At 44.8% G+C, this 25,879-nt stretch overlaps 2 protein-coding genes across 6 annotated transcripts in view; one reads left to right on the top strand and one right to left on the bottom strand.

The window, feature by feature from the left end:
* DCAF4 (DDB1 and CUL4 associated factor 4) overlaps positions 1 to 6,689 on the top strand; it is a 32,099-nt gene extending 25,410 nt beyond the window's left edge. For both annotated transcript variants that reach the window (XM_075614250.1, XM_075614251.1), the window contains one exon: positions 1,693 to 6,689. In XM_075614250.1, the coding sequence (XP_075470365.1) occupies positions 1,693 to 1,895 (203 nt within the window). In that variant the 3' untranslated portion in view covers positions 1,896 to 6,689. The remainder of the gene's footprint in view (positions 1 to 1,692) is intronic.
* ZFYVE1 (zinc finger FYVE-type containing 1) overlaps positions 2,767 to 25,879 on the bottom strand; it is a 32,986-nt gene continuing 9,873 nt past the window's right edge. For all 4 annotated transcript variants that reach the window (XM_075614245.1, XM_075614247.1, XM_075614248.1 and 1 more), the window contains 9 exons: positions 20,515 to 20,729; positions 13,668 to 13,774; positions 12,735 to 12,843; positions 11,229 to 11,326; positions 10,986 to 11,103; positions 10,500 to 10,670; positions 9,889 to 10,069; positions 8,627 to 8,740; positions 2,767 to 8,147 (listed from right to left, as the gene is read on the bottom strand). In XM_075614245.1, the coding sequence (XP_075470360.1) occupies positions 7,918 to 8,147; positions 8,627 to 8,740; positions 9,889 to 10,069; positions 10,500 to 10,670; positions 10,986 to 11,103; positions 11,229 to 11,326; positions 12,735 to 12,843; positions 13,668 to 13,774; positions 20,515 to 20,729 (1,343 nt within the window). In that variant the 3' untranslated portion in view covers positions 2,767 to 7,917. The remainder of the gene's footprint in view (positions 8,148 to 8,626; positions 8,741 to 9,888; positions 10,070 to 10,499; positions 10,671 to 10,985; positions 11,104 to 11,228; positions 11,327 to 12,734; positions 12,844 to 13,667; positions 13,775 to 20,514; positions 20,730 to 25,879) is intronic.

A 25,879-nucleotide genomic window follows, 5' to 3' on the forward strand; every position in this document is an offset into this window, starting at 1 on the left:
TTTTGATGATGTCACGGGCCCGGAAAACGAAGGAAAAGAAACGTAACAGAAGTCAGATTTCAAATTCCTTTGTCACAATTTATTAAGCATAGGGTAATGATTTTTATACAGAAAGAAGAATGGGTTTGGTTAGAGGCGTAACGTAGGTGTGGCTTGGATTAGAGGCGTGATTTAGGGGCAGGACATATTAGTGGCATGATTTTGGGATGTGATTCTCCCAATACAGGCACTGTCTGAATACATAGCTTATTCATTGTCTGTTATCAAAAAAACCTTGAGTCTCTAGCAACTAAATGATATGATTTTGCCTCTTTCAGAGAATCAGTCTATTGTGTATTAAAACAGCAGGAAGCTGACAATATAAAAAGTATCTTAGCAAAATCCTGAGCAGGAGAGAAAATGTAAATTGGCAGAAACTGAATACATAAGAAATTATATTTCAGCAAAAGGCTGACTACAGAATCTTAACTGGTTATAAACAGACAAAATGGATGCTTAACACAAGTGCAGTTTCTGGCCTTTACCTACTGTCCCTAACAGTATGTTATCTGTAAAATTCATTGTCTTTTCCATTAGGTGTGCAGGATACCCTTTGTGTATATAGTGTTATCATTAGGGGATTTAGGTGTCCTTCTAGAGTCCATCTCACTCAGTTTTCTATTTATTCTCTAGGTGGCGCTGTTTGTCTATTTTTGTTCTATTAACATTTTTGCATTAGTCCAAATGTCTTCTCTGTTGCAAGAGCAGTAATATTAGTTGCAAGAGCAGTAATATTAGTTGCAAGAGCAGTAATATTAGTTGCACGAGCAGTAATATTAGTTGCAAGAGCAGTAATATTAGTTGCACTTTAACCCACAGTAATAAACTCTGGAGACTTTCTGTTGATGTTTGGTTGCTGTCACTGTCATTATTGGGGACTGTCCCAGTAATTATGTTTGTCTTTCTTGTATGGAGAACAGTAAATACAAATATTTGGTTTATTTACTTAAAAAATAATTTTTTTGACCAGGAAGTAGTGCATTGAGAGTTACCTCTCGTTTTCCAGTATGTCCTGGGCACAGAGTTATAACAAATACATGGTAACAATAAATGAACAGAGGTTATACAGGAGGGCCCCGGGTATACGACGGGTTCTGTTCCAGGGGCCCGCCGTATAGTGAAAATCGCCAGAAAGCGGATCCGGCGATTTTCAGTGATTTTGCATGCGCAAATCGGCATTTTTTCCGTTCTGCGCATGCACGACCTATGGTCTGCGCGCGCAAACTACAGTATGCGCCCACAAACTACGGTCTGCGCATGCGCGCCGGGCACACCCGCCCCTTCGCATGCGCGACTGAGGATCCAAGATGGCGGCCCCCTTCTCGGTGCCGCTGTATCAGCGGGGTGCCGAAAAGCGGGGCCCTGCTGTACATTAAATTCAAAAATGTCATGTCCCCTGTGAGCACATTCACATGTCTGACAGGTCGGCAACCCTGCTTTTTACCATTATCTCTTGGCTATACAGTGCTTCCACTGTAGCCAGGGATTCTGGGAAATCACATGCAAATGCGCAGAGTGTCACATTTTGCTTGTATGGGTAACACACTTGAGTGGGCTGCTCAATTTACAATGCTACTTTGAAAGGCTAAAATAGGCTGTGAGGAGATGTGATGTATGTTTTCTTAATTTCTGATCTTTCAATCCCTCTTACAGTTGGCCAAGATTGCTACACAAGAATTTGGAGTCTTCAGGATTCTAGGCTCCTGAGAACTATCCCGTCCCCACATCCAACAGCAAAGGATTCCATACCCAGTGTGATTTTCTCTTCCCGCCTTGGAGGAAAGCAAGGGATACCTGGCCTACTTATGGCGGTCAAGCAGGACCTATTTCACTTTTCCTATGACTTGTCTATTTAATAGGAACTGTGGAGAAGAGCTGGAGAACACCTATATCCCATACAGATAAACTTAACCGTGAATTCTGGCTTTCCTGTAAAAAGTTGTGGTTAACTTTAGGTACAATAGTTACTGTTATCAGTGCCTTCCTGATGTCTGTCAGTAGCCGAAATTATTATTTCACTACGGACTGCCATATATTGATACGTGGTTAAGTATTTCCTGGATAAAAGCCATTGGTCAGTTTGAACACGCCTGTTACCAGAGCATGTCAACTCTAATTCATTGGTGACAATGTTAGGCAAAAAAAATTCTGATAGCAAGACTTTTGTTTACATTTTTTAGGGAGTTTGATTAAACTTTATATTCCTTGAGATTTCCCTGTTTTGAAAGTTGGAATAAGGTATAGAAATAAAGATTTTAATGGTGAAAATGTTTGACAGTTCAGTCTAAGTATTGCAATTAAAAGAAAATGACAAACCTCTTTGTTTGCTTGCAGCTGTCAGAAGGGCAACGAAATATATACTTCAATATTTTTTAATGTATATTTATTTGAGTTCAGTCTGCGATCCATTTACCTTTAATCAGGGTTTTTAGCTTGTAATTAAAAGTAATTGTTTTAGTGATTAGCTACTCATGCTGTTAACGGAGCAGATCAATGACACCAATCACAGAACCCAATTCGTTTCTGTAAATGAATTGGTATCTATTTTAGGGATGTTTTTGCTTTCACGCTGTAAATTGAGGCAAATCAATGCATACCGGACAGCTACCATTATGCAGTGAGTAAGGCAATCGGAGCATACCATTTAGCCAATATAATGACTTGCTGCTTGAGTTACAAGTCATGCCAGTTGCAAGCTTCAATAAACCATAAATAACCAGTCGGACATCAATTTCAGGTTGGTTTTATTGTCATTTGAATTTAAATATTTACAGGGACATGAGAGCACATTGTTTAACAGCAAAACTTTCCATTTATATAGCACCTTGAATCCATGTAGGATCTAAAAGCAAGTTAGTTTTTCTAAACGGGTAAGAACTGGTAAAAAGTTGCCAGAAGGTGATGCTTTCAGTGTAATTCCCATCTGTAAGACTTCTAGTTGTAATATTCTTGATTCCTTAGATCAGTGTTTTTCACCATTGGGTTCCCCAAGCATCCCTAAAGGGCTCGCTGCAATTTTCAGTTAATTTGAAAATTGTACCAAATACAGATTAATTTATAATGCATCTGATATCAGCTGCGCTATTGGAGGATTGGGGTTCCTTACAATGCATCTGATCTCAAATGCGATATTAGAGAGGGTTGGGGTTCCTCAGAATTTAACACTATAATTATAGGGTTCCTTTAAAAAAAAAAAAAATAAACACTGCTTTAGATTACTGCTAGTAATGGCTTCCTCACAGAATGATCAGAGGTGCTGATACGTACTCAGCACAAACTTAACGTACCCTTGTTTCATATATTCTGGTTACATACTGCATTGTGATTCTTCAGTAAGTGTCTCTTAGAAATATGATACATACATTTTCAGGGCCTTAAACTGCACAGTTGTAAAGTTGTAGCACTATGAAGTTGGAGTTTTGGCTTTCTTTCCTTTTTGTAATTCTGAAGACCAGCCTGACCCCAAATGAAAGCAATACAGTATGTGTTGTATATTCTGCGCTGTGCCATGGTTTGTCTTTTTTGGGCTGTATGTTTCCAAAGATATTTGGAACAACCTTTATTATAAAGCTAGGAGCAGCTGCACCTTGAACACTAACCATTGGAGTGGCCGGTTCTACAAGTCCATAACCATAAATTATCTGTATTATCAGTTTACACCACTAAAGCAACATGTTATCTTACACTGGAGTGGTTTTGTGCTGCTGCATAATTAAAAGAAAATGCCTACTATGGTCCTGTCAGGCCCCTGCAAGAAAACCCAATGTAAGGCTTAATTTCTAATGCGGTTACTGCGGGGTTCAAACCCAAACAATACATTTCTAAAATCCTATTTATCATACAGGGCCTTTCAGTGTTGAAAGGGCACAGTGATATAATGCAGACACCTCCAGCTCTTTAAAAGGTCCACTTGCCAAAGACCTATGAAAATATAATGTTAGTCGCTTAATGTATGAGGGAGGTATTATATTGAAAAGGAGCATTTATTGTTTTAGAGCAAGAGTGAATCAGCCAGCAATTGGAAGCAGTAAATAAATTACAAATACTGGAGATCTAAGGAAACAAGGGTGGAAAACAGCTGGGTTGTAAGGTTTTACAGCTGGGTTCTAAGGTTTTACAGCAAGTAGGGAAATGGTCCGTTCTAGGATCTTACTGTTATTTGTTTATATGCCTCTGCATTGTATACGTCCGGTCATGTGACACAGCGTAGGAAAGATAAGCCAAAACATTCTACTGCTGGGATTCACCAAGCGCTGAAAAGCTGCACGAGGCCTAAAACCAGCCATTCAATTGAATAGCCGTTAACATCAGATCACACTACGATACCCTTTATCGTATTTAACGGAGACCCCTCACCCCCCCTGGATTCAGGGGAAACCATTTGTTTTTTTATGTTGTAGTCAATTGACATAGCTGTTTGATTAGCGCTATTTCCAGGCTGTAAGATTTACTAAATTAAAGCAGCATTTCATGTTTAAATATATATTTTAAATGCCTAAGGGCAGCCAACTTCAGTCCTCAAGGGCCACCAGCAGGTCGGATTTTCAGGATATCCCTGCTTCAGCACAGGTGGCTGTCACTGATTGAGCCACCTGTGCTGAAGCAGGGATATCATTAAAACCTTACGTGTTACTGCAGTTGCTTGTCCCTGCCCTAAGTGGTAAGCAGGGGGTCTCGGGAACAGATTAAGTAATTTCAGATCTGGGGATCCACTGCTTAACAGGATACTTACCTCCACAGGTGCTGCAGTTTTTTCATGGAGGTTTAAATCTCCTGGGCAATAGGGAGCTGTGACAGATGATGTGGCGGCTTCCTATTGGATCCAGTGCTGCAGGAGATTTGAGCCTGAGGTTTGTTCACCAGTCACGGAAACTACGGACAGCACATACTGAGAGAAGTATGTCTGAACCCCTACTTCCCAGCAACAGTATAAGGGTTGGGGGGAAATCTAGGCTGAACCACACTTTTAAAACCGCAATCTGCACTGATTTTGGGGGCATCACGTCCTTCCCAGCACTGTTTCTTTATCTTTAATCTGAGGTTTTGTTCAGGAGAGAAGAGTTTGCAATATTAAGCAGGTTAAGATGGAGCGCCTTGCATACACCAGGAACCTCAGACACTAGAGGTTAAATAAATCATTATTTTAACATTAAAACAGGAGAAAGCTGGACATGTTCGGGGTCTGACACTAACCATAAAGAAGTTACTCATGTAGGTTTCTGGGGGCTGGAGATTGCTGATTTAATGCTTGCAAACCCAACTCATTTATCATTTATTAAGATTGCACTATCTGCACTCCCTGGTACTACTGCACAATATGAACCCAACAAAAAGAGACAGTTTGTTTAGTAAGAGGTAGGGCTTGTAGTGTTAAACCCAAGTAAATTCACAGCAGCGATTGGATTGACTGTTACATCTTGATGATTTTTTTTTTTTTGCAGACCAAGCACAGTTGTTGGTTTTACATTTTGTTTCACCATCAATTTCTTCCAAATGAGAAGAACGGGGGACACAACAGTTCTGTGGGTTTTTTTTTGATAGTGAAGCTTGAAAATAATTGAACTTTATAACCTATAGGCTGGGGAAGCTTTGAGTTTAAACTTTAAATTCCCACTCAACCAACTTATACGTAGGTGTTAGGTGGCTATGTGAAGTCATTTTAATTGTGTGATCCTTATATAAAATATACTGTATTTCAACACATTTTCCAGTATCTGTTTCCGGGTACCCATGGCACATTTAACAATAACCCACTATGGAACACATACTTCTGTGTTGGAGGAATGCAATAGTACGAGGGAGGACAGTATGACTAGATAAACAACCAGCCAGGAATACAACCACACAAGTTGTACAAAAGGATCATTGCATATTAAATTATTTATTATGGTTAGTTACAAAATGCTTACACATGTAGTTTGTATTTCCAATAAATCAACTCATCACCAAGATTTAACAGCTATCAATGCTGTGAGGCCACTTCAGGTCTGGGGAACCTGTGAACTTCATTTAAATGAAGGTAGCCCCGTGATATCCATGAAATGCAGAGGCAGCTTCACATCTTATTAAACAGAGGCACTGGATGTTCAAACTCCTGGGAGCTGGTGTGCCAAGATCTTGCATTTGAGGCAGTTTTCATACAGCGGTTTAGAAAATCCAGCCTCAATCAACGGGGTAATGAGCTTATTACCAAAACACTGCAAACCAAACTGCTTAAACCGTCAGCCAAAAGCACCACATCTGCCTTCCACTAATTCAGATGCACAGGCTTCATCACAAAGCATTTCCTCTCCAAGTACCAATCAGTGGTCCTATGCAGCAGTGCAACTTATTCACTAAACTTGACTCCATCATCTACATTATAACGATCATACAAAGTGTTTGTTCCTGACAATTTGAGGTACCACTGTAAATGGAAAAAAAACATGGACCAAGAAAATGCATGATCTATTTCATTTACAAGATAGGAGGAAAAAGGCACTTACAGGGTTAACAAAACAGAAAATAAATTACTACTTCCTCTGTTCTGTATATTTCAGAACATTAAAAACAAACTGGTAAAACGCGGTCAATAAATACAAAGCCAGCTACTGAAAATTCAAGACAGTCATTCAGACACACGGGACGGTGTTTTCTACAAGGAATGTCATGTTTTCTTAAAAAGACTCCTTGGTATTTATATATGGCATATACTACATGCACTAAATTCACAAGCTGGGTACACATCGTATATACTAGTTGTAATAGCACATGGCATGTAGTAATTAATCACTACAAAAACACAGGATTTTTTTTTCTTCCCCGCAACCTTTTGTTTTGTTTAAATAGAAATAATTAAGTAGTGTGGATTGTTCTGCAGGGGTGCTCAATTCCTGTCCTCAAGAAACACCCCCCCCCCCCCCCAACAGATCAGGTTTTAAGGATATCCCAGTTTCAGCACAGTCTTCTTGTACTGAAGCAGTGATATCCTTAAAACCTGACCTGTTGGGGTGCCTTGATGACTGGAATTGAGAACTCTTGTTCTAAGGAAAAATGAAAGCAGCATTAAACATGAGTATGTTGTGTATTGCTCAGAAAAGTCATTGTAGCTTTACCAAAAGGTGTTTTTTTTTAAAGAGATGATTTCCTTATACAGAAGGATACTTTCTCTATCCTTCACAGCGTTCACATGTAGTAACATTTCAGAGAAATTGAACCATGGGCAGCTGGAGCGTGTGTCAAACTCAACATCTTTGTTGCTTTTGCAACAATACTGTGAAAGATATTTAGATTTTGAAAGCAAACGCATTACAGCAGAGGCTGCCGCCAATAAAAAAAATTCCCTCAATGTCAGTTATTCTAATAATTATTCCTAATGTTTAATTGTTGGGGTTTTTTTTACACCAATGTAAAAAATTTTTAAAAGTGGGCAAGACTTCAGCATTTATAGTCCTGATATACGAATGCAAAATAAAGTGCGCATACTGCTAATGGCAAAGGGACATTGTAGCAGAACATGTCACCAATTCTGAAAGCAGGGTTCAAAACATTACAAGTCTACACCATTATCCAGAAAAGATCCAGTAATAAACCAGACACCATAAGATTATTGGTATTTTGGTACTGCAAAGTGCTTGTGAAATGATTTGTTCTTGATCCCATGAGAACTTCCATTGTATCATTTCCTCCAGAATTAAAAAGGGTAAATGACATCTTCTTTCCTCCTGAACGCCGCTGTCTTACGTGTATTTTTTTAGTAGGAGAATGGGCTAATGAGACCACAGTCGACAGGTCACAGCATGCACTGGCAGACACGCCAAAAGATGAGAGGTTCCACTTGTTTCTATCCCTGAGAATGTACTGGTGAATTTGTGAAGGATTGGAATGGAAACAGTGTGGTTAAAGGTCTGGTCTTTTATTGCAGCTAAAGCAGATACGGACGGGATGGTCCCAGCCCCGAGAGGGCACGGCTCTTCTCTCATTTGAGCACTCGTCACAGAAACCCTGGCCACATGCCCGGCAGTGGTGTTTGGAGAGTTTGATGTGGAATTCTTTCCTACAGTGGTAGCAGTGAGTTATTTCGTGGTCTGGGATCCAGTAGGCAGGTCTTGCAGCATCTTTCATGAGCCCTGTGAAGATTGCAACAATTATTAAAAGACCATTCAATCTATCATTAGATTCACGACTGGAAAGATTACAGCTCAGGATATAGGTGCACATGCAATGGTTACACACCTGTATCGTCTATTGCAGGGGTGCTCAACTCGTCCTTAAGCCACCCCCCCCCCCAACAACAAGTCAGGTTTTCAGGATATCACAGCTTCAGCACAGGTGGCTCAATCAATTGCTCAGTCGAAGAATGAGTCTCCTGTGCTGAAGCTGGGATATCCTGAAAACTTGACCTGTTGGGGGGAGGGTGGAATTGAGCACACCATATCTATTGGATCCATTAAGAGCTATCATGATAGTAAGCATAATTGAACTCCTTAAGAAATAACAAAAAGTGTACTTGCATGTTGCTCCCAAAAGCTGCTAAGAAAATAGTGCCAACAGAGAAAGTATTGAGCAGAGAAATCCTGTGTTAGGTTTACAAACAAGTTCTTCTTACCTAGAGGGATGTCTATAGCTGTGGCTACAGCTCCTAATGTATTTTGCACGGCCTCCCCAACCTTCCTTGCAATCAGAGTACCTCCTTCTTCATCTTCGCAGGAGTCCGCTACAACTACAGAAGAAAAAGGGGTATGTTCGAAGTTTTCCTGATGCACGCAAAATATTGATCTCTAATGCCAGCTTCTCAAGTAATGAAACCACACATAATAAGGATACAGGCCATCTTCTAAATAAGCTTCAAAACTAAAGCTCTCGAATAATGACTGCTAGGGGTTGGCACTTTCTGCTTTATTCCAACAGGGTGAAACTAACTGTGTTATAGAGACAACGCTTAAATTAACACATACATTATTACAGGAATCAGTATGTTCTTTTTTTCAAAAGAAACAGTAGCATTAAGAATTATGCAGAGGAGATGAAAGGCGGTAACAATAGAAGTGCACCTAGAAGCCACTGCAAGCTCAAACCCCAAACCCACCTCTAATATATATAAAAAAGTAGCGCTACTGAGATTGGGACCTCATGTAATAGAACAAAAGATTATACAGATTCTTAAGCGCACTCATCCCACCTTTTAAATGGCCATTCTCGTTACGCACCTGTGAATGACCAGTCTATTAAGACAGTTCTCCCTGGTTAGAGAGGTTAGGAGAGCTTTTTGCGGGTACAGCAGTGTCAAAACTTGCAAAAAAAGAGGGTGCACCGTGACGCGGCTTGAAAGCTTAAAATGCTTTGGCCAAACAATTAAACAAAATGACCCACACATATGCAAAGAAAAACAGATAAATATTGAACTATATAATTTGTCATATTGGATGTAGCGCGGAGGCTTTTTGTCTTTTGTTATAGAACAATAGAAGTAGAACCAAACATCTTCACCAAGAGCGCGTGGGTTCATAAAACAGCCTCCCATCCTAGACAATGCAAATGTAGTGAAGGAACCTGTTAGGGAATAAAAAGGCAGCAAAAGGGTGTCTGAGGCTTTATAGGAAATGGGAAACTTGCAGAATAGAAAGGAATACGGTTCTTAGCTGTCCTCGATTTCCATGATAATAAAGAAACCGATGTTAAATATACCGGATTAAGGTGGAGGTAGTTTTACTGAAGATGTATTCACCATTTACAAAGAGGACATGTAATGGCTCAGATGCATACGCTGGATTACAGTTCCAGCAGTAATAGATCTGAATGTAGCACAGGCAGGACCTGTCATATGTGATGAAAGAGCAGCCAGGACTTCGGGGCTTCCTTGGCGCTTACCTATGGGAGCGCCTGTCTGGTCGTGGCAGTTGTCACAGACGCGCACTGGGGACAGGCCCCAGCCTCGCTCAGGGACCGGGCGGCTCTTGGATGAGCAGCCGTCACAGAATCCCTCTCCGCACGCTCGGCAGTGATGTTTGGTATCGTTATCTTTAAAGAGGATTCTGCACTTGGAACATTTCTGTGGAAAGCAAAAAAAATAACTTCCTATCTAGCAACTTTCACAATCAGAAGCCTTTGCACTTTTAATTAGTTCAGGAATTGTGACTTCTTCATATTCTAATTTTGCTTTTAAACTATAGTTTTAGAAGGAGCATATTTCAGAGCAGAATATGCTTTTTTCACAAACATATAAAGCTTTCTCCGGTCGATAGTTTCAAAAATTAGAGTGTAAGCTCTTCGGAGCAGGGACTCTTCTTCCGAAATGTTAATTTTTATGTCTGAAGCACTTATTCCCATGATCTGTTATTTGTATTGTTCGTTATTTATATGATTGTTACGTGTATTACTGCTGTGACGCGTTATGTACATTAATGGCGCAATATAAATAAAGACATGCATACACATGCAAGAAAAATGGATTCTGCATGGCAGTGAAACCAGCTCCGTACCAGTATTTGGGAATTAGGTTTCCAGTAGGCGGGGGCGATCTGATCAGTCAGCCAGGACGTCACTACTTTGGTGGGTCCGATGCCCAGGTCAGAAACAGACTGCGCCATAAAATTCATTCCGTCCATAAGACGTTGTGCCGCGTTGTTGTTGTCTTTTAAGAATCCATCTGCCTGAAAGGAATAAAAATTACAGAGCAAAAAAGACTATTTCCATGGGAAATGTGGTGATCACACTATCCTATGTGTAGTGCAGTGTCCCACAACGCGGAGAGACGATATATGTATTCTATGTACACACACAAAGCTACTCGACGATGAAGTCAGGATGTGGGAAGAGAAATGGAGATCTTTATACTTGAAAACTAGGACCTTGCTATCACACTAAAGCCGTAATAAAGGTGCTGACTGGCTTTATGGAGACGTTGAGCCCTCCCGCCACCCTTCTGCTCTTTTCCTGACCGCAGGAAGTATGTGACATGTTCTTACTCCCGGCCAGACGTGCTGTATCTCTGTGCGCACCACCGTGTCCACTGGATCTTGGTTTCCAAACCAGTATTGCCGGCTGCGATAGATCACTGCACAATTGGGGCACTCGATCACGTACCTATGGAGCATCAGCAAGCCAGAGTTTATTAGGAGGCATTTTAGGTGCTTTATTTCTGTTTAAGAACAGCGCGGAAAAGACATTGCACAGAAAGTCTTATATGGGCTACAAGCTGCAATGCTTACCCAGACCAGGCATACTTGGCAAGGCCCAGCCAGGGAGAGTCTGAGGAAGCAGATGTTTTGGGCACCACATTGACCTCCTTCCCACCTTCATAGCAAGCCTGCACAACAAGTAATTCATACATCTTATTGCCTACTTACCAGAATATTGCTACCAAAGCCGCTTGCCCTCTTAGTAAGTCCCCAAACCACTCCGTAGCGTATGCAGGCACCGAGGATGCTATAACTGGCAATCCCTGGCAGAGCTTCCAATGTCACACAATGCTTTCCAGCAGCGGATGCGCAAACTTAGGAATGTCCCGTGGTAATTGACAGCTATATCACCCATGCCGAATCCCCCCATGGACTCAGGAACCAATTGTAATGCCCCAGATGTTCCATTACATATCTTTTCAGGAGAACCTCTTGGAGACACCTCGCATACCCCCAAGGGGGTTCAGAACCGCAGGTTGGGGAATCACTGGTCTGTTATAAAGTCACACTTTCGCCTGCTCAGGTAAGTATCTTGGGAAGCAGGGGTCCCCAGAGCTGAAATCAACACGGTTTGGCTCCAGAGACCCCCTGCTTTCCACCTAGAGGGAAAGAATGTTTTTGGGGAGCATCTGCTCCTTTAATGAATAAGCCCTATTGAAGAGTGGCCCTCTGGGCAATTGACCCCATTAATCTCCTTTTCATTTGTATAGGACATTTTTCTCTGGACATTACAAGTGTGTTGATCACGTTTCTTTTACTAAAGATTTCTATGTGTAGGACATCAGCAGAGCTTAGATTAGTAACTTTTTTACATGTATAGTTTAGCCTATATTTATTTAAGCCCCCAAGTAACAACTGGGGAGGTCAACAGACCAGACCTAATTTAGGGAAACGTATTAGTTCTACAGAGAGGGAGAGTTCTCTCATGGGAAACCAGAAGTGAGCTCTTTCTGGAGTTCTGGCGTACCAGCCTCTAAGGGAATTTACCAGGTATTGTACGGCCATTAGACACCTTGTAGCGCCAGAATGAATCAGGTGGATAACTTCAGTTGTATAGACCAGACTACTGGAGAGGGCGCTGTTATCAGAGTAACTATAAAAGGGTACTGTACAAAAATAACAACGGAACAAACACAACTAAAATGCAAAAAAGTATTGTATTGGCCCAACATTTCGGCGCCCCCTCTGGCAGAGGAAGAGCTCCTGATAAAGGCTCCGAGCAGAGGGAGGCCGAAACGTTGGGCCAATAAATGACATTTTTGCATACTTTTGGTGTGCCTATCCCTTTGAGATAGAGATATATATATATATATATATATATATATATAGATATAGAGATAGATATAAAATTATCTTTCATTTTGAGCTCCCAGTCCTAACCAACTTCTTTGTTGCTTACTGAGTCCTCAAAACACCAAAGCCCCTTCAACATCACACATGCAGAAGAAGCAGGAAACCAAACCCACTTGCTTCTCGAGCTCTCCCTATTCCTGGATCTTAGATGCCCTTTTGGTCCGTTCTTTCGTTCTTGCTCACCTTGCAGGTAAATACTCGGTTGTCATACTGATGGGAGTATCTGCACCGGCTCATGGCATCGTGAGCAAGTCCTTCCTTTGAGTGATTCATGCTGTTCTTACATCCTGCTCTAGAAACCAGGAGAACACAATGAAACCTTGAAAAATGACACCAGGACTTGTGGCGTAGCCGGGCAATTGAAACGGAAAGATGTCAAGTCACTTAATTACAACAACAACAATGATAGATAGTGGTTGGTTATCCCCAGATTGTAGTTTGGCTGGTTGTGCATATGGTTGAAATGTACAGTGTTATAGTGGGAGTCTTGAGTACCCAAGGTTGTTCGTAAAACCTTCCCTACATAAGGTTTGAACGATGAACAGATTTGATCTCGGTTTACCAAGCTAGTTAATAACCCGAATACCATTTGAGAATCCAATTGCTGAGGCCCTCTGTCCACGGACAATGAACAAACACTTAATGCAGCTTCTAGTGTAATGGTCCTTAAGTGAGAGGTCAAGATTCCAACTGGTCACTAAGAATAGGTTTCAAGCTTGTTCGTCTAGAGCATGAGTTGCCAACTCCAGACCTCAAGGGTCAGCAACAGGTCAGGTTTAAAGGATATCCCTGCTTCAGCACAGGTGGCTCAATCAGCCCCTGCTTTAACACAGGTGGCTCAGCCACTGATTGAGTCACCTGTGCTGAAGCAGGGATATCCTTAAAACCTGACCTGAGGACTGGAGTTGGCCAACTCTGCTACATAGATTATGCTAGAGTTTTTCTTCTAGCATGCAAGATCGGCAAGAATAGTTATTATTAGAAGTGTCTCTTAGCGGGTAAGGGATCAATATTCTGAAGGTGAAGACTTTTCCTTATAAATGTATATCTGCTGGTCTTCAAAAAAGGCCGGAGGTCACATACAGAAGGGCCTCTGAAACAGTGTTGCACACATACCCGCAGCTAAGGCAGACAGAGGAGCAGGTGAAATATTCATCTGGGAAGAAGCAGCTGTGTGTCATCTGGTCATCTGGGATCTCGCCACTAAAGCGGTCACTCAAGGCCTGAAAAACAACATACCCCATCCAATGTTTCTAAAACATTTAAACTGCGTCATTTTAAAGTAAAGGGAAATACCTCTTCAAAGGTAAGGAACATGACTTTTTAAGCAGACAGCACCATTTTAATCACGTTAAGAACATAATCAGAAATAAAACACCTGAGATTCTACTAGCGTCTAAGATATTCAACATGGTGCTTTCTATGACAATAAGGCAACTTAAGAAGGGTGTTACTCTGGCCATCACACACACACACGCGCACGCACACGCACACACACGCACGCACACCATACCAGATTCAAACTGAAAACAGGAAAGCAAATAAGAAGATCTCAAAACTAAACTCATAACACGAAACTCAAGATTGTTTTAGCCTCCAGGAGTCTGCAACACTTTGCAAAGTTTAACAAGTTGTAAATGACGATACTGTTCCAGGATGCCCTGCAGACCAAAGTACAACCCTAAGGTAGCTGCTAAACTGTATATACACTGAACACACACTATATATGCACATAGCGTTGTGGATTTATTTATATATATATATATATATATATATATATATATATATATACACACATATATACAGATATAGATACACACACTTTTTTCCCATGTGGATGTGTACGCACGCACGCAGAAAAATAATTAAATGCTAAGGAGATTGAACAAACAATTCGATAATTTGAGATGAAGTGGCCTGAATACATAGAGATTTTCTTCACTACTCTCCTTCCATCCCAACACTTGCCACTAGATCCGCGTGCACACCGACACACACACACACACACACCGACACACACACACACACCGACACACACACACCGATCTTAACACTCCTGTCCATTGGTTGTCTGGACCTGCTACATATCAGCTGGGACTTCTTGGGAGGGGGCGGGGGGCGGGAATATACCCTCATGCCTGTCTCAGTATCAGCTGAAGAGAGCATGGCCGTGCAGGGAATGGTTACTACGACAAGACCTTCAACTCCTGTTACCACGGTAACTACGTGAACCTTCTGCCACAATAGATCAAGCCCAGGTGTAGGAATAGAATTAAAGGGCCAGCATCACCACACTCACAAACAAATGTACATTAATTAAACATAAACCTAGGTGAAGCAAAGAACCAACTATTTGGGTTACCTCAAGAACATCCTGTAACCAAATGGACAATGTATGCCAGATAAGTGTTCCTTACCAGTCCCTTACTATCAAGGGGCCAAATCAGGAGGAGGTGACCCCTTACCTGTGCAAGGTCTTACCTAGCACTGGGACTTCACAGAAAGGGAGGGGGTAAAAGGAAGGAACACCTAAAGAAATAGGAATGGGATCTGTATAAATGGACGCTTCTTTTGTGATTTCTATACCAAGGGTTACCAACGCTAGTCCTCAAGCGCTTCCAACAGGTCAGGTTTTCAGGATATCCCTGCTTCAGCACAGGTGGCTGAATCAGAGGCTCAGTCTTCAACTGAGCTACTAATTGAGCCACCTGTGCTGAAGGAGGGATATCATGAAAACCTGACCTGTTGGTTCCCCTTGAGGATGGGCGTTGGCAACCCTTGGTTTAAACAGAATCTAGAAGTTTAATAGTGAAGAACACGCGCTCAGCCTATACACATGAATACGTACTGGACGGGCGCTATCTGGGAACAGAAAGATTTCCCTATAGGAAGCACTCAGATCCTCCATTAATGAGTAAAATGTAGTTTCATTTTATCTATTACCAGTGCTTGACAAATCACCCAAAAATCTACTCGCCGAACCAAAAAATCTACTCGCCACCTAGTCCCGCCCCAGTCCCGCCCACAACCCCGCCCCTAGTCCCGCCCCCGCTTTTAAAAAAATACATAAATAAAATAAATTGAATAAATTCCTAGTAAGAACATTCGTTTTTGACATAAGTTTATTTATTGTATTACATTATACTACAATTGGTCCTTGTTACGTGTGTGTGTGTGTGTGTGTGTGTATGGGAGAGAGAGATTGAGTATGTGTGTGTGTGTTTGTGTGAATAAATGTCAGATCTAGAAAAAAAAGCCAGATGTGAATGACTAGTTTCCTGAACCCCTTAACCAGTATCTGGACGTCCCCGCTTCACAATATTTAAAGCAGCAATCCCGCCTGGGATCTTACCTGATCCGCAGTCCCTCAATGTCCAGGTACCCTCATTCCCGCAATGTTATACATTGGAGGGGAGGTGTTCCTTACCTGTCTTCTGGGTTGGGGGGGATTCCGATGTCTCCCGGGTGAAGCTTGAGTGAGATCTGGAAGAAAGCAGTATAGGTTATTTCGGTGTAGTATAGGGCAGTTAAGATATACAGGGTAAATAAGATATCCAGATCGAGAGTGTGAGACAGAGAGTGTGTGAGACAGAGAGACAGAGAGGGGAGAGAGACAGAGAGGGGAGAGAGACAGAGAGACAGAAGGGGGAGAGACAGAGAGACAGAGAGGGGAGAGAGACGGAGAGGGGGGGAGAGACAGAGAAGGGGGAGAGACGGGGGGTAACTGACTGACGGGGGGGAAGGCAACTGACTGACCTGGGGGAGTAACTGACTGACTGGGGGGGGGGTGGGATGACTGACTTTGACTGACTGGGTGACTTTTGACTGACTTGGTGACTGGTTGTGGGGGTGGGATGACTGACTTGGTGACTTGGTGACTTGGTGACTTGGTGAGGGGATGGGATGACTGACTGGGTGACTGGGTGGGGGGGTGATATGACTGACACTGACTGACTGGGGGGCTTTTGACTGACTGGGTGGGGGGTGGGGTGACTGATTGGGTGACTGTGTGGGGGGTGGGGTGACTGGGTGGGGTGACTGACTGGGTGACTGGGTGGGGAGTGACTGACTGGTGGAGGGGGGGTGACTGACTGGGGGGTTACCTCTGGTGTCCTGCACACACACATTCTCTCTCTCCCATACACACACACAAACACTCAATCACACACACACACACACACACACACACACACACACACACACACACACACACACACACACACACACACTCTCTCTCATACCCATACACACACACACACACACTCAATCTCTCTCTCCCATACACACACACACACACACACACACACACTCAATCTCTCTCTCCCATACACACACACACACACACACACACACACACACAATCTCTCTCTCATACCCATACACACACACACAGGAAGGGACCTGCGCCGGAGGGGAGAGAGAGAGGGGGGGGGGGAACACCCCGCTACTTCCTCCCGCCCCGCGCGAGCAGCGGGAGCACCGAGGGGAGAGAAACACCGGCAACTGCAGTATCTTCAGACCCGCGCGGGCAGCGGGAACACAGGATTGGGGGGGGGGAGAGAAACACCGGCAACTGCAGTATCTTCAGACCCGCGCGGGCAGCGGGAACACAGGATGGGGGGGGGGGGGGAGAGAAACACCGGCAACTGCAGTATCTTCAGACCCGCGCGGGCAGCGGGAACACAGGATGGGGGGGGGGGGGGGAGAGAAACACCCCGGTTACTTCAGTATGTGACCCGCGCGGGTAGCGGGAACACAGGATGGGGGGGGGGCGAGAAACACCCCGGTCACTACAGTATGTGACCCGCGCGGGTAGCGGGAGCACCGGGAGGAGGGGAGGGAAACACCCCGGCTTTTGCAGTATGTTGAGACCCGCGCGGGCAGCGGGAACACCGGAGGGGGGGGGGAAGGAAACACCCCGGCTTTTACAGTATGTTGAGACCCACGCGGGCAGCGGGAGCACCGGAGAGAGGGGGAAGGATGTATCAGTGTATACAGTATATAAATATTTAAAGTGCATTAAATTCCCCCCACCTGAAGCATCTGTCCAAACTCCTCCATGACTGGATCAGTAAATTGTAAATTATAGGAGCTGACAGAATTATACAGCAGGATATGAGGAGGAGGAGGAGGAGCAGCAGCAGACGCGCATGTACGCACGCACGCACTCAACCCCCCCCCCCCCCCCCATTACTTACCCATGCAGAAAGGGCGGTTTGAAGTCCTGGCAACTCCATCCCGCGTCACAGCCAATCAGCTACGATTTTTTTTTTTTCAAATTTTTTTTTTTTTCCGAACAGGGGATTTTTTTTTTTGCAGAGCAGGGGAAAGGTTACTGGCCACGAGCCAATATCCGATCGCAGCTGGCGAGTTGGCGACCGGGTTTGTCGAGCACTGTCTATTACCATTAAAAGTTATAAGAGGAGAACTACAAATAAAAACTAATCGCGGAAATGACGGAGTATTCAGCCCGGACGTGAGGTATACATGATGTGCTAATGAAAGAAGATCTTATAATAGTAATAAATACATATTCATACACAAAACCGACCGCCGTGCTGGTCATTTTCAGTCTCCTACATGTGCTCATATACCATACGCTGTATTGTGCTGTGCAAGCGCGAGGTGTGCAAGCACGAGGTGTGCAAGCGCAAGGTGTGCAAGGTGTGCAAGCGCGAGGTGTGCAAGCGCGAGGTGTGCAAGCGCGAGGTGTGCAAGCGCGAGGTGTGCAAGCGCGAGGTGTGCAAGCGCGAGGTGTGCAAGGTGTGCAAGCGCAAGGTGTGCAAGGAGCACGGTGTGCAAGCGCATGGTGTGCAAGCGCAAGGTGTGCAAGCGCAAGGTGTGCAAGCGCAAGGTGTGCAAGCGCAAGGTGTGCAAGGTGTGCAAGCACAAGATGTGCAAGCGCAAGGTGTGCAAGATACCTCAGCACCAGCCGATAGATCATCGCAAAAATGGAACACTACATAGAGCTAGTGGCGACCCCTTAGGGTCCACATCATAATGACTGTATCTATAGAGGAACTCTGTGTGCGCGAGCCCCGCTGTAGCTGTCCGCAATACAATACTGTGTTCACACGCTGCCGCTTGCTGAGCTTACTGGAATCTGCCTCATGCTGCGGATATTTGCTCACAGTTTGTGTCATCTTTCAAGTCACACTTGGACCAGAGAAGAGTTGCACTCACGGTGTATGAAAAACTGCCGCGGGTGGCTAGCAACAGCGATCGGTGCAATGATAGACGCTGCCGAAATCCAATGTACGAGATGAGAATGAAGCAGCACTGCAGTGGTATTCCACAATAAAAAAGTGAATTTACTGGCACGTTTCAGTCCGCTGGCGAAGCTCTGCTCGCTTTCTATTTCCACATGCTGGCTTATTTCCCACTTTAGGAAACAAGTTAATATTTGAAGACAGACCAGTCGGTATCGTTACCAGCGCGTTGGCAGGGGAGTCAGACAGGCAAGTTACTTTGTGAGCACCGATTTCCTTACTCCTGGCAGACGGCCCAGCAACACATTGCTAAACCATCTGCCATTTATAGCTGCTGGTCCCGAATGCCAACACCTGGTGCACAAATTCAACACTGACACACACACACACTGACGCGCGCACACATACATACAGACGTGCGCGCGCACACATACAGACGCACACACTCACACACATTCAGAAGCACACACACACAGACGCGCGCACACACATTCAGATGCACACACATACAGACAGACGCACGCACACTGTTGCATTATGCGGGCATTGTAAACCTGGGCTTCTTTTGCTTATACAGGTGTCTCTTCCTATTTTATTGCACTAGACTACTAGTTATGTGTTTCAGGGCACTGCGGCCTCCCCAATATTGTTTGTCACATCAAACAACTAGAGCAGGGGTGGAAAACTCCAGTCCTCAAGGGCCACCAACAGGCCAGGCTTTCAGGCTATCCCTGCTTCAGCCCTTTGGCCAAAGCGTTATAAGGCCGTGCGTATAGTATCTGCGACCGGCGACGGGACGTGTCGTCACCGTCGCCGCTAGCGAAAGTTATATTTCGCTTTGCGGCGGCGCGGGTTTCCGGGCATTTGATTTGTTCAGGGGCTGTCACGAGGCGACAGCCCTTGAAAAATCAAATATTCCTGGCTTCCAAAGTCCGCGACGCGACGTCGCATTGCCGCTGTCGCGCTTACTATAAGTGCACGCGGCGGCGGCAATGTATTTGTTTTTGGGCGGCACCGCGTCGTCCGTCGAGCGCACTATTTGCACGGCCTAAGCCTGCAGCCATCGTTAAGGCACTAATCACAAAAGCACATGCTTTATTTAACCCTTCAGGGCTTTCTCACAAGTCCATGGGACAATAATGACATATATTCAGTGTAGGTACCTGCAAATTCGGTCAATGATGGCTGCAGGCTTATAACGCTTTGGCGAAAAATGGAGAAGGGCAGCGCACTGCCAGAAAAACAGGAGGAGGTTCACAATATAATGATTCCTTTATTCTTGCAATGGATCCAACATGATCCCTAGAGAGCTCAACAAATCACCACACCATAACGCTTTGGCCAAAGGGTTTCACTAAATAACCCTTATTCATGAGATCACGATTTTATTTTAGCCCAATTGCTAGGAGCGCAGGAATCACTCTTTTTGTTTTTCTGTATGTAAGATCTATCTTTTTACCAGCAGCAAAATTCTATAGGGAGGAGCACGGTAATATGTACAGTATCCCTGCTTCAGCACAGGTGGCGCAGTCTTCCACTGAGCCACTGATTGAGCTACCTGTGCTAAAAGCAGAGAGCCTGAACACCTGACCTGTTGGTGGCTCTCGAGGACTGGAGTCGGTCACCCCTGATCTAGTCGATTGACCATTAAATTTATATATAATATTTCTATTGACTATTGTGAAGACAAATAATCACATCCGAGCCACCCGCACAGCTCCATATGTAATAGTGCGCTTCACACGCCCCGCTACCTTGAGAGCCTTGTAAATGACGCCGGGCTGACGAGAGGAGCGGGTGGTGTTATTATCTAGTTGCTGCTCCACTGCTCGTCGCAGTCCTGAGAAGTCAGTGGGAGGGTTGTAGGTGCGGGTCCCCTTGTAGAGGATTGAGCTGAAGGCTTCTGGGAAGCGACTCAGCTTACGGAACCGGTCTTGAATCACTTTCTCTGGTATCTCGGAGGGTTTTTCTGCAAGGAAGAAAACACAGACATAAAACACGTCTTCTTACAACCGGGAGCCCGGCTACAAGCTGACAGCAGGTCAGAACCACACGCTCCCCGCAGCCTGCACATTTCCCATTGCAATAAGAGGATCAGCGACTGCTACAAACGGGGGTCTCGGTCTCTCGGTGTGTGTGGCCCACCAATCCCGGCACTTTGTGTTACTTATTCTGGTTATTGGTGGCCCAGTTTATAAAGTGGTCTCGATCCCACTGATTACACTCTTCTTTGACGCCACATTCAACTTGTTTTGACCCTTTTTCTACTTGCTCCAATACCATATCTGTGGATTAACCCTTTCGCTGCCAACAAGCTTCGCAAAAGTGCAGTACCGTTTAGTCGGCTCAATCTATTTCCTTAATAATTGCCTCTATTGGCTGTCACAGTAAAGGTCTGATCTCGGGGGTGTATCTGGGCCGGGCGATATCCGCAGCACACTCTAATCATAGTTATATGCTAAAATGGGCAGAAGATTTACATTTAGAATTAGATAGAGACGACTGGGAGGATATTTGGGAAGCAGCTTCCAAAACATCAATTTGTACCACTATAAAAGAGAACATATATAAAATCTTATTTCATTGGTACCTAACCCCGAATAGGCTGAGCCAGATCTTCCCCAAGTCCTCAGATTTGTGTTGGAGAGGATGTGGCTCATATCTGGTGGAACTGTCCAAAAATTCAGGGGTTCTGGATCATGATACAAACAATGATACGAGAACTCCTGGGGGTGGAGATGGAGATGGACCCGCTGTCTATGATCTTAACCAAACCGATGGAGGGCCTGCAGCTGCAAGTGGGTAAAATGATAAATCATGTCCTCACAGCGGCCCGCTGCTCGTTTGCTGCGGCCTGGAAAAAGATCAATGCCCCCTCCAGACAGACAGTACTGAGAGGGATTAGGGAAATTAAGGTAATGGAACTCCTCTCGGCACAACTTAGCCAAAAGGTAGATACATTTCACAAGATCTGGGAAATTTGGCCAGAAGATTGACAATCTTAAGAGATGAGCCACCGAATATCAGGACTGACAACCCCCTCCCTCCTCCCCCTCTTGCCCCCGCCCCTCTTTCTCTTCTCTTCTCTCTACTATCCTTTGACTTTTCACAGAGAGATACACAAGGAAGCGGCCGCTTCCCCAATAAGACTTGAAAAGGATACTTGGATCTCATCAAAAGAACGTAGATACATAGGAAAAGAAGACAACAGTGCAATGTTTATGTTTAAATGCAATGTTTAATCTTTTCTCTTCCTATGACTGTAAGTTTGTATCACTTATATGGAAACGTTTACTGTACGATGTCTATCTCTCTAAAAACAATAAAAAAATTGAAACACAAAAATAATTGTCTCTATTTCAGGAAAAATAGTAAAGTCATATTTTGGGGGGGAGGGTGGGGTGGTTTTCTTTAAAAATAGACCGCAATTAGGAACTCCTGGGCTAGATGTACGTCTAAGACCACATACCGAAACGTAGGAAAAGCAGAAATAAATGTGATGTATTTAATAATCTTCTCAGCAACCTCAAGGAACAAACTGACAAGATTTCGGCTTGGTAGCCTCCCAGATGGAGAAGTGACCTGAGCGTTTATTGCCATATGAATAAGACCGCTTTTGTAGGCAGATCTGTTGCAGAATGCTCTGGCGGGGAGGTGCTCATTGAAAACCTTCATCCAACTCCGCTGCCCATCGGGACAGCGCTTGGAAGTAGGAGGTCAGTGGTACGTGGATGCCGGATGTGAATACATGGCCCGCTGCTATCCCAGTGCAATGTCTCTGCCCGCTGCTATCCCAGTGCAATGTCTCTGCCCGCTGCTATCCCAGTGCAATGTCTTTGCCCGCTGCTATCCAAGTGCAATGTCTCTGCCCGCTGCTATCCCAGTGCCATGTCTTTGCCCGCTGCTATCCCAGTGCAATGTCTGCCCGCTGCTATCCCAGTGCAATGTATGTGCCCACTGCTATCCCAGTGCAATGTCTCTGCCCGCTGCTATCCCAGTGCAATGTCTCTGCCCGCTGCTATCGCAGTGCAATGTCTCTGCCCACTGCTATCCCAGTGCAATGTCTCCGCCCGCTGCTATCCCAGTGCAATGTCTCCGCCCACTGCAATCCCAGTGCAATGTCTCTGCCCGCTGCTATCCCAGTGCAATGTTTCTGCCCGCTGCTATCCCCGCGCAATGTCTCTGCCCACTCCTATCCCCGCGCAATGTCTCTGCCCGCTGCTATCCCAGTGCAATGTCTCTGCCCGCTGCTATCCCAGTGCAATGTCTCTGCCCGCTGCTATCCCCGCGCAATGTCTCTGCCCGCTGCTATCCCCGCGCAATGTCTTTGCCCGCTGCTACCCCAGTGCAATGTCTCTGCCCGCTGCTATCCCAGTGCAATGTCTTTGCCCGTTGCTATCCCAGTGCAATGTCTCTGCCCGCTGCTATCCCAGTGCAATGTCTCTGCCCACTGCAATCCCAGTGCAATGTCTCTGCCCGCTGCTATCCCAGTGCAATGTCTCTGCCCGCTGCTATCCCAGTGCAATGTCTCTGCCCGCTGCTATCCCAGTGCAATGTCTCTGCCCGCTGCTATCCCCGCGCAATGTCTCTGCCCGCTGCTATCCCCGCGCAATGTCTCTGCCCGCTGCTATCGCAGTGCAATGTCTCTGCCCGCTGCTATCGCAGTGCAATGTCTCTGCCCGCTGCTATCCCAGTGCAATGTCTCTGCCCGCTGCTATCCCAGTGCAATGTCTCTGCCCGCTGCTATCCCAGTGCAATGTCTTTGCCCGCTGCTATCCCAGTGCAATGTCTCTGCCCGCTGCTATCCCAGTGCAATGTCTCTGCCCGCTGCTATCCCAGTGCAATGTCTCTGCCCGCTGCTATCCCAGTGCAATGTCTTTGCCTGCTGCTATCTCAGTGCAATGTCTTTGCCTGCTGCTATCTCAGTGCAATGTCTCTGCCTGCTGCTATCTCAGTGCAATGTCTCTGCCCACTGCTATCCCAGTGCAATGTCTCTGCCCGCTGCTATCCCAGTGCAATGTCTCTGCCCACTGCTATCCCAGTGCAATGTCTCTGCCCACTGCTATCCCAGTGCAATGTCTCTGCCCGCTGCTATCCCAGTGCAATGTCTTTGCCCGCTGCTATCCCAGTGCAATGTCTCTGCCCGCTGCTATCCCAGTGCAATGTCTTTGCCCGCTGCTATCCCAGTGCAATGTCTCTGCCCGCTGCTATCCCAGTGCAATGTCTCTGCCCGCTGCTATCCCAGTGCAATGTCTCTGCCCGCTGCTATCCCAGTGCAATGTCTTTGCCTGCTGCTATCTCAGTGCAATGTCTCTGCCCACTGCTATCCCAGTGCAATGTCTCTGCCCACTGCTATCCCAGTGCAATGTCTCTGCCCGCTGCTATCCCAGTGCAATCTCTGACACATTATTAGGTTGGCAGCAAGGAAGCGGAAAAATGTACATTTTCCAAAGGTCCTAAATCTACAAAGTTTACATTTATTTGGAAAGTTAAGATCACATCCAAAAGAACTCATGGAAAATTAGCATAACAAAGTCATCGTTCAAAAGATAAATTATTTTCGAAAAATTGTATTGCTATCACCTGTGGCAGTAAATGGGTTAATTTATGAACTGAATGTATCAATTTTCTTGCAGCCAATTTTCTATTGTTTATCCCCGATCTAAGCTTATAGGAGCAGGCCACCCTACGTAACCTCCATATTGTATTATCATTACAGGACTGGAACTGGGGGAAAGATGGAGAGGAAGAGGGTCCTCCACATCTGAAACACACAATTTTCAACTCTGGGGACTCCCCAGCTCCCGAGATACTGGTGAAGTTACTGGTATTACTTTCTGGTTTTTAAAGGGGATTTAAATGGCCATCCAATAGGAAGCCTCAACTGATGATGTTGCAACTTCCTATTGACCAAGATTTGGCAGCCATTTTGATTCCCCTGAGGGAGATTTAACTTCGCTAGCAAGTATCTCAGGAACCGAGTTGAGAATAGGGACGTTTGACTCTGAGGGACCTCCAGTACCCACCCTGTAAAACAAACAAAAACCAACAAGACTAGGAGGAACATTCCCTTTAATGTTGACTGCTGTAGAATGCTGCGTCAATGTATATTCAGACACTTCAGGGCAGAGAGGCCAGGACAGCATTGCAGAGTCACTGACCCCGTGGCCGAAGTGACCAGGCGGCAAGGAGACGTGTATACGCACGTTTGGCTAAACCTGTGTGTGCTAGGTCGTTCTGACTTTGCTCTGTGAACTGGCCTAATCACTAGCCTGTATGTTTGATGAGCTTGTTAACTTAGCTTGTCCACTGGGCTGACCAGTAACCAATGCACCCCCTTACCCTAACCCCTCCCAGTCTTCACATGAATTCCCTACTTCATATAATGCCACATACTCTACTTCAGGGATGGCAAACTGCAGTCCTTAAGGGCCACCAACAGGCCAGGTTTTAATGATATCCCTGCTTCAACATAGGTGGATCAATCAGTGTGTCAGTCAACGATTGAGCCACCTGTGCTAAAGCAGAGATATCCTGAAAACCTGTCCTGTTGGTGGCCTATGAGGACTGGAGTTGGCCACTCCTGCCCTACTTGATCTCTAGTTTAACCCCATTGCAGTCATAGGGGCATTGCAAGATGTGTTCATAAACACTGCAATGCGTTGCTAAAATTTGGCACAGAAGAGGTTAACAGAGCACAAGTTATGTATGTATGTATGTATGTCTTTATTTATATAGCACCATTAATGTACATAGAGCATCACATTAGTAATAAATGTGACAATCATATAAATAACAAATAATATAAATAACACATAATGGGAATAAGTGCATCAGACATAAAAGTAACATTTAGGAAGAGGAGTCCATGCTCCGAAGAGCTTACAATCTAATTGGTAAGTAGGAAGAACGTATAGAGACTGTAGGGGGGCATTCTGGTAAGTGCGTCTGCAGGGAACGTGTATGTATCGTGTATAGTATTAGCCAAGGTGCTACTCATATGCTTCGTTAAACAAGTGTGTCTAAAGGTGGGTCTTAAAGGTAAATAGGGAGGTTGCTAGTCGGGTATTGAGGGGAAGGGCATTCCAGAGGTGTGGGGCAGAAAGTGAGAAAGGTTTA

This window comes from Ascaphus truei, chromosome 9 (assembly GCF_040206685.1).
Source record: "Ascaphus truei isolate aAscTru1 chromosome 9, aAscTru1.hap1, whole genome shotgun sequence".
Classification (NCBI taxonomy): Eukaryota; Metazoa; Chordata; class Amphibia; order Anura; family Ascaphidae; genus Ascaphus; species Ascaphus truei.